We start from the raw sequence: 9,839 nt of genomic DNA on the forward strand, positions 1-9,839 counted from the left end.
GAAGGGTACACAGATTCAGACTTCATGACTGATGTCGATGACAGGAAGTCAACATCTGGATATGTGTTCTTGTGCAATGGTGGTACGGTAAATTGGAAGAGTTCTAAACAACCGATCATTGCTGATTCTACTATGGAAGCTGAATACATCGCCGCCTCTGAAGCTGCTAAGGAAGGCTTCTGGTTCAAGAAATTCATTGCAGAGTTGGACGTGATGACATCAGATGCCATAACACTCTACTGCGATAATAATGGCGCCATAGCCCTTGCTAAGGAGCCAAGGTCTCATCAGAAGTCTAAGCATATAGAGCGGCGCTTCCATCTCATACGCGACTATGTTGAGAAGAAATATGTAAAGGTGCAGAGAGTAGACTCCGCGGACAACGTGGCGGACCCGTTCACTAAGCAGCTGAGTCAGCAAAAGACTGAAGCCCACCTTGAGAAGATGGGCCTAAGATATATGACCAATTGGCTTTAGTGCAAGTGGGAGATTGTTAGATGTATGCCCTAGAAGCCAATTTGGCTGACACATTGTTGATTCTAGGGACATAATTTTGTACTTGACTGTTTATTATTGAATAAATAAAAGGCATCTTTTCATTCATATTATTTATGTGTCTATGAATCGTCCAAGGAATTAATAAGATGATGATACATATTCTCAAGAGTTGAGAATTTGAGCCATGTATCATTGGTGATTAATTTCTAAATGCTCCTGATCAATGGATCATCACGAGGACGGTGATCAATCCGATCAGTGCACAGATCACTTTTCTTCTGGATGGACGAGACTTGAGTCCATAGTGTAGGGACACTGAAGTGATAGTACAGGTGCTTGTTAGAGAACAAGGGTACTGAGCGTGACCAAGACAAGAAGTCACTTGGATGTCTATCCACTCGTCAGTGACTTGCTTGATGTTGCAGTAGTGTGACTGGTCCTTTGACCTGCGGTGCTTCGGCTACTCACAGTGAGGTTATTGTAGTTTGACTGCACACATACATGGTCTCTAGCCATATGGGTCCATGCAATGTAGATTGGCTGCAGTAAGTTCACTGTAGGAGTAGGGTATGCGCCTATAAGGAATCTATCGACCTTGATAGAAGAGGAGTGATCCTATGTGATTTGTTAGACTGAGTTCTAAGACCTTGGCCAGGGCAGTAATATAAAGTGAAAAAAGAGTTTTCCACTATCGAACTCAAGTCGAATAAATCTTGACATATGACAGACGATGGGGTTTGACGAGTTGTCCATGACCTCCGTCCTGTAGGGATCCACGATAGTAGGACTGTATCACATGATAACTGCACCTAGAGGTTCATCATTCCATTCTGCTGGGTAGCCACTACATGCTGCTAGGTGTCACTGGTGGATGGTGAGACTCACAGGGATTATCTCGATGATCGATAAACCCTAATGAGTTGAGTTGGAATCGTTCCAACCCATTGAAAGAAGTTTTCAATGATATTGTGATAGAGATCGCAATATATCTCACTACCAGTCAGAGTAGAACCTATGGGGTCACACACACTAGAAGTATTGACCGATCCGATGGTTGAAAAGTGATTATGAATCACAAGTAATCAATTCGATTGATAAGAAGCTGAAGAAGGAACAAAGGGAATTAATTAATTGGACTTAAACACAAATCCTACTTCGGGTAGAATTCCTAGAGTCCTAATTGGATTAGGACTGGGAATCCTAGTTGGAGTAGGACTGGGATTCCTACTTGGAATAGGATTCCTACAATCCTAATGAGATTAGGAATTTTGAATTAAAATTGGATTCCTACTTGGAGTAGGATTCCTAGAGTCCTAATCGGATTAGGACTTCGGATTCAAATAGAGTCCTAATTGGATTAGGACTAAAATTAATTATGTCCTAATTTGGATTAGGATTCCTTAAGTCCTAATTAATTATTAATCTAATGAATCAACATGACTCCTAATTGGATTAGGATTGAAGAGTTCAATTGAGTCATGGTTCATTCAAGTCCTAATTGGATTAGGACTAGCATAGATTAAATTCGATTGATTCATGATTTGGTTAATCCTAATTAGATTAGGACTAAACCATGAGAAGGGCACCTAATCCTCTTTGGAAGAGGATTGGGTTAACCAAGTAAGAGGGGCATAAGCCCCTCTCATCCTTGATTAGGTGCGGCATGAAGAGAGGGGGCCGGCGCCCCCTCTTGGAAAGTATTCAAGGGCTCCTAACTTGTAGGAGCCCTTCATCCTTATTAAAGGAGGACTAGGGCCGGCGCCCTAGTTGAAGCTTTTCTCCTCTTCAAGCCGTGGCCACCTCCCTCTATCTCCTCTTGGTTCAGCCGCAAGCAAAGGGAGAAGAAAAGTCCAAGAGTTGGCGTCCTCCTCCCCTTCCCTTCCTTCATCCAACGTAAGGAAGAAAAGAGGGCTGCGTGGGGATTCTTCTTCTTCCTCTTCTTCATCCTTCTTCTTCCTCCTCTCAAGCACAATCAAGGGTTGATTGAAAGAGAGGAGATCAGCCATCAAAAGAAGTCTTTGCAAGGGAGCTAGCACCCCGGGAAGACAAGAAAGCTTTGATCGGTCCTCTGCTTCGTGTGGATATCCGTAGAGGCCGGACACTTGAACGGCTTCAAGCGAACCCTCTTCCTAAAATCACGAACTCAGATTTGCGGTGATCATCTACCCGCACAAGGTGAAGATCTGATCTTCCTAAAGGTTTTAAAAGTTTTAATTCTTATCTAACTACGAACGGTTCATGAAACAACGTTCATGCGATGAACGTCGATCCCGCACATGCCTCTTCCGCTGCCATCTGATTTAATTTTTGAAATATCAGCGGCATGGGCAGGTTCCCAACATCTGCTTGGCAACTCTATCGAACCGAACACTTGCGATGCCCTTAGGTGCCAGCAAGCAATTCGACCCTTTGGGTCAACCGCAACGCTCGTACACATCTCTATTTCAAAGCATAGACTCTTCCCAAGAGTTCTCCGCAACACAATATCTTTATGCCAACTCTAGAGTTTTACCCTTTAAGTAACATACAATCCAAGATTATCCCTCCTAGATCAAAATTAATATGATAACTACATTTTGGATCAATTATCAAAAGCTTCTTATCGCATTTAAGATTAAGATATAGGCTAGCAAGATTAGTACTAAATAAGTGACTAATAGTCTTAGATTGAAATCATCATCTTGATGTGGATGCAGATTCATTTGAAATTGGATTGGATCAATTTGAATGCTAAATCCTTATGGAAGAATAGATTATTAAAATTAATTGTATTTGCAATAGAGCTTGAAATGAAATGGATTCAATGCAAACATTAAGATGGAGCTTTGATTCCCACAAAAGATAATGACCAACCGTAATTAGAGTCAAATTAATAGATGACCGTGAAGGTGAACGTAGATGTGTAGTGATGGTTTTAGACAACAATGGTCTATCCTAATTATGAAAATGATTGGCATTGAGTCGTAAGAGCAAGTCCAAGAAGGTAAATATTGATACCATGATTCCTATATTGGAGTTGACATCTTAATAAGTTTTCTAATAAGGTAACCAATATGTAATAAAGCTTAGATTTTAAACTTAAATTTATAAATCATAAGGAGCGAACGAATAACACATGATTTATTCGGATAGTTAACAATTTAGAATATGTTTAATCAATGATCAACTAACCCTAATCATGAAACACTTAAAGTTTTCCATAGCACAGCCAACAGTAGAAGAACATATCAGAGCATGACCTGGTCTCATCATATTTAGCCTAAACATCAACTATATTTCTTTCCTGTTATTAATAAAAGCTTTATTTATTGAAAAATCAAGTCTTTCATTATAACACATTTCAAATTACAATCAATATTTTGACCCCTTTTAATGACTTAATTCACCACATTTTCACTATACAACTTTGATCAACATTTTCCAAAATTTCTTAATGATCCTAAATCAATTTTTTCTTTTTATAAAACTCAAGCAATGATTTTATCTTACTTTCTAAGGACACTAGATCACGACTGACCTCCAGGTAATTGCCATATTTATATTACTGTATAATCAAGTTATTATATTCTAGATTCGATTTGAGCTAAGCTAACTCTAGATTCTTTTGATAATTTAAGTAAATAATTTGAAATTGATCTCTTTAACTTAGTGCTCAAATGAATAAAAAAGCCCCATAATAACTTACTCACGAGAATATTCATTTAAGCCTCTCATTATTTTTTTCAATGAACAGCTTTATCTAAACATATCGCCCAGCCCAAGCCGAGGCTTTTCTCTCTTCTATATCTAAACATATATATATATACCTATTAAACAGAAAGGAGGGGAAAAGTTAGCGCCCTCTCCACAATGTAGGAAAATTGAAAGAAATTCATCAGAAAAATCAGAAAAAAAGAAAAATCATATAACATGGACTCTTCAATAACCAGCGAAAAGTAATTTTCAGATAATTTCTAGCGGAATTAGTTTTCTATCCCCAACGGATCTCGATTTCCAGAATTTCCAAACGATTTTTTTTAAGGCTCCTATTAGTCTCCTAACTGCATATTTGCATGAGGCAGCTTATGCGCGTGTCGGGGGCGTCTCGGCGCTAGTCATCTCGCCGTTGACCAGCGTGCACGAGCTGCTTGAGTGCCCCATTTGCACCAATTCCATAAACTCCCTAATCCACCAGGTCATTTCCCACTTCGTGACTTTTGTGTCTGTCCCTGATTGTGAGGGGAAGTTTGATTTCTTGGTTTTCTTTTTCGAGCAGGATGGAGTGGTTTAGCGGTCTAAAGATCCGAAGAAATATGTCTTCGTTTTGGATTTGGATGCCCTTCCTCTCTTTTTTTCTTCTTCTTCCTCCTTTTTTTTTTTTTGGGGGGGGGGGGGGGGGGGGGGGGGGGCCTTGTCCAAATGACCTATTTGAAATTCCGAACAATATAAGAGGCGACCTAGTCTACTGCGCTGTTCGCCTCCCGGTACACATGTGTTATCCGATAGGAGGTCGACTCCAGCACCAATCTACATATATCTCGTATCAACGGATGGTTGTCTCCGTACCTATCCACTCCTCAGATCCAGCCAACCACCAAGGAGGAGTCACCCTCGAGAAATAGGTTGTCGGCTCCTAGCACTCGTCTTGCATCCAAAATACCCTTCCAGGCTGCCCGTAGCTCCGCTCCCACTGCAGTTAAATCTAGTATGCTTCGCCCTCCCACTACAATAAACTTGCCCTCATGGTCCCTGATCAAAAAACCTACGTTCTAGAGGCACCATCCCCGGCCATGCCTCCATCAAAGTTTACCTTAAGATAACCAGGGATGGGGGTACTGAAGAGAAATAGATAAATCTGGACGCTGATACAGCGGTGCAGGTACCCCAGATATCCCTGGCCCTCCCAGGTGAGCTCAACGTAGCCAGCGTAGTAACCTTCACTGCACACCACAGGGCTCTGTCCATCATAATCCATGGAAACGACCTCCTGCTCTCAAACAGACGATCGTTCCTGTCTAGCCAAATATGATAGACCAATTAAGCAACCATGATCCCCATCTCTGCGGTATTAGGCCTCCGGAGAGAATCGCACAGATACCGAAGCAACCCCTCCACCGACTCCCACAACAAAGAGAGTGGCATAGGTGAACATCTCCAATTCTGCATAGTTGTAGGGCACTGAAGAAGTACATGGCTGATATTCTTCTTAGAGTCCGGGCATACCTCGCATAGTGGAGTCATCCGCGTCCCTCGCCTGGCCAACACACTTCTAGTCGGTAGGCAGCTCCAGGCTACCTTCTAAAGGAAGAGCATCACCTGAGGGTGCACCCTCAACCTCCAGATCCATCCACCATCAATCCGCCTGTCTGGCTCCCTGCTAGTCCACGCATGAAGATCCCTGGTGCGCACTCTCGATCGGCCCAACATCATCCAAAACAACCTGTCTGGCTCCACTCATGAAGGAATCAGTTTGGCCAGAATCCTTTCTACCAACTGCTTTCCAAAAACCTCCCGGATCAATCCCTTATTATCCCCCTAGATGCCTTTTGAGTCGCTTTAGGAACCAGATGTGAAATTGTCTAGCGATCTTGATGGACGTTTCTAGTGTTTTTTGATTTCGGCAAACGTGTGATGAGATTGGGGCACTGATTGCTATTTTGGGCCCAAGAATTTTTTTTTTGAATTTTAATTTTTTTTTCCTCGATTTATATTTTATCCATTTCTCTTTTTTATAATTGTTAAATATATCCTATTTATACTATTATTTATTTATTGTTTTTATTATTATAAAATTATAATTTGATTTTTATTATTTTTCTGTGCATTGCACAGATATTATTTTTATGTGTGTGTATATATATTTCTAAAAAATTATGACATACAATAGAAGTACTTTTAAGTTAGAAGAATATATTATTATATTATAATTTGTATTTTTTAAATATAATAATGCCTCACATAGTCAACAAAATTAGAAAAAAAATTGATAGAGAGAAGAAGAAACGACCGTTTAATTATTCAAAAAGATATCTTTAAAATAGGAAGCCGCAAAGAAGACTATCACTATTTACTTTAGATGATTTAAAAAAATAAATTTTTTTGTTAGTCTTCAAGACTCGTGAAGCAGCGACTGCCGAGGGCGAACCTAAGAGCTGGCATAACGTTCCGATTTTTAGTTAGTACTCAATAAAAAATTAACTCGTAGTGACCAGCCCAGTTAGCGGGTCTCTCAAGTCTTTAGACATAAAGGCTCCCTCAGAAACCCTAAACCCTCAGATCCGTGTTCCCCTTCGCCCCCACGCAACCCCAAGCCATGTCCTCCTCTCCTCCCTCCCCCTCCGAGCCCCCCGCCGAATGTCAAACCATAGCTCCGACCACCGATTCTCCCTCTCCTCCGCCTCCTCCCCCTCCTTCTGATCAAGGCGGCGAATCCTCCGGCGATTCCGAGCGGCCGAACTCCTCCGCCGGCGGCGGAGATGGGGAGAAGAACGGAGGAGAAGGAGAGGCCGGCGGGGGTGGAGAAGAGCAGGAGGATGAGGAGGAGGAGGGGGAGTGTGGTTTCTGCTTGTTTATGAAGGGAGGTGGGTGCAAGGAGGAGTTTATCGCGTGGGAGAAGTGCGTGGAGGAGGCCGACCAGACCGGAGAGGACGTCGTCAGCAAGTGCTTCGAGGTCACCTCCCTCCTCAAGAAGTGCATGGACGCCCATGCCGACTACTACGCCCCCATCCTCGACGCCGAGAAGGCCATGACCGACGCCGCCGCCACGGCCGCCACCACCACCACCCCCGACTCTGAGAAATAGAAGGTCATTTGCCTTCTTTTTTTTGTTTGTTTTTTGATATCTTTTGATATCATACATCTTCTGATAGTGGATTCTTGGATCGTCGATCCCGAGCTCAGAGTTTTAAAAGTGCTGGAATAATTGGATGTTGGACTAACATCTCTCCTTCATCTGTAAAACTGAAAAAATTTTGAAATGATACACAAACATCTTGATTGATTCTTGATCTTGATTGACTTTCATCTATGCTGTAGTGGATGTGACGCATTTTAATGCCATGTTGTTCTGGTTATTGGTCTTTATTTTGTTTCATGGTGCTGTGAATGCATCGGTTTGTAGTTCAGATACCATAAAATGAAATTATTTGTTGGATTGAATTCATTATGCATGCCTACAAAAAAGGAAAGAGGAGAAAAGAAAAGAAAATATCCTGGTGCTGCTATGGATATAAATTATTGAAATGGAATTCTAGTTAACAAAAACAGCACCATAAGAAGGTTTGTGATGTCATGAAGAGTGAACCAACAACTCTATAGAGTTTTGTGGCATTATTAACTTAAAAGAGTTCTGCGTGCAAGTTATTGTATAGCATGGCTCTTTCTAATATTTAATTTTGATCACAATTTGGTGCGAGCAGTTGATTAGTCATTAGTGTTTTGGGATTTGCTGGTAATTTCGATGCTTAGCCCACCATTTTCTTTGTGGTTGTGCGATGAACATGACTTTTCAATTCTAACAATAAAAAGAACCAATTTGCAGTTTCATATGTGGCTATGACTCATATGGGTCTGATACCAGCTATGCCACTTCTACTGCATAGTTAGTTTTTTTTTCTTCAGGCATGATGAATGTTGATATTTAATTGTAGATTAGTTTGATGTTTCCATTGAGCTTTTCTGTTTGGATAAATTAATAATGATGGGCTAGGTTACTCTGGTCCAACTTGCCATGATGGCCATTATTTTTTGTTAAAAACTTTCTGCAGTAAATTTGTTATTTTGTCAGTGATTTGAACTCCCAGATTTAATATGTGGGCTCTGATCTGATATCAGCAAAATTTATCAAAATGACATGATTAATTTGAGCTCATAAAATTTTTCTTGTTCCTGATATCATGGGTAACTCTTACAGAGATGACCCTGACAATGCTGATGTTCCATCATAGGTTTCCTCTGTATATCAAGTTTGGACCATATTTGGCATGTCAACTTCTTGTCTGTACTAGTGCAAATAGTTATCCTTTTGGAATGAAATTGAATGAAGTAAAAAGGTTTTTTTATCATTCAGTATAAAAAAGAGCTCAATCTCCTTTCTCGCTGGCAAATGTTGATTCATCTTTACGACTTTCAATATAAATATCCTGAGACAAATGGTATACAGCCATTCAATTGTGAATCTTGACTTTGCTGGTAAAACAAACAAATTCATCGACCTCCAATCCCCCCCCCCTTCTCTCTCTCTCTCTCTCTCTCTCTCTCTCTCATGCAACATCAGACTTCCCTTGCAAGACCCTTCTCTCATGTAGAAACAATGGTTTCTAACCAACCGACCCCGCTCCCCAAGAAAAAAGGAAAAAAAGTGGGATTCAGCATGATTTCTACCTCAAACATGCGTGGAAACTTTAGATGCTGGACATTGCTAACCTCTGATGCTGGTCACTGGATGCTATGCTATGGAGGAGATTATAGTTCAGGTGTTTGTACAAAAATTTCTTCATTTTATTCACTCTACTTGTCTTGGATAACAGTTTAAGCATTATGACAAATAAGCCACTGTCTTCAACCCCCTCCCATTTGCAGTGATTGAACCTGGGCCCATTATCACATTTTGACGATATTGGATTTTCATCCAGATTACTAGTACAGGCATCTGACATCACTTGCCAGGAGATAGATCCAATGCAATTTGCTACAAGCAATATTTATTTGTAATATGTCGTAAAGTCACACATGTAATTGCGTGATATTGTCTAACGTCACACATGTAATAACAATAATCTAGAAATATCAGTTCTTTTTAATTTTTTGTTCATCTAATAAGTTATGCATCAAAAAAAATAATTGATTATTCGGACAGTTTGAAGGGCTAGCAGGCAAAGTACTTTGTACATTACTTGTTTCAATGCAATAAGTATGAGTCCTAGAATTATTTGATGATGATTGTGGCCAACAATTCTAGATCAGCAAATTGCCAAAGCTCAATTACCAAAACTCTTTATTGATTTTTTTTATTTGTAGCATCTTCTTTCTTTGATAAGTCACTGCCTATAATAATTGCTTAATAAAATAATGTTGGTAGAAATAGCGTTCAAATATGGTATCTAACAATGTTCTATTAACTTTGTAATAAATCCTTTCAGTTTGAGGCTCCGCATTAATGCATATTACTCACTTCAGCAATCTGTTTTGGCACAAAATGCTTGTATGAACCGGTTCAAGTGTATTCAGAGGCTAGAAGCCAGATTTGGGCATTATAAGATATTTGATGAAAAAGTGGCCTTCAATAATTTTAGTAAATAAAGTTCTTTCTCTCTGAACATTGACTGCTAAAATGATGAAGACAATGGAGCTTGTGTGGCCTG

At 40.2% G+C, this 9,839-nt stretch overlaps 1 protein-coding gene across 1 annotated transcript; it reads left to right on the plus strand.

Annotated features, from left to right (window-relative positions):
* Positions 1–6,696: 6,696 nt before the first annotated feature.
* On the plus strand, positions 6,697–7,500 carry LOC103722492 (putative proline-rich receptor-like protein kinase PERK6). The gene has a single exon (XM_008813068.4). It carries the CDS (start codon positions 6,791–6,793, stop codon positions 7,277–7,279), a length of 489 nt encoding a protein of 162 aa, XP_008811290.1. The 5' UTR covers positions 6,697–6,790; the 3' UTR covers positions 7,280–7,500.
* Positions 7,501–9,839: the final 2,339 nt, after the last annotated feature.

The sequence above is a fragment of the Phoenix dactylifera genome, chromosome 11, assembly GCF_009389715.1.
Source record: "Phoenix dactylifera cultivar Barhee BC4 chromosome 11, palm_55x_up_171113_PBpolish2nd_filt_p, whole genome shotgun sequence".
Classification (NCBI taxonomy): domain Eukaryota; kingdom Viridiplantae; phylum Streptophyta; class Magnoliopsida; order Arecales; family Arecaceae; genus Phoenix; species Phoenix dactylifera.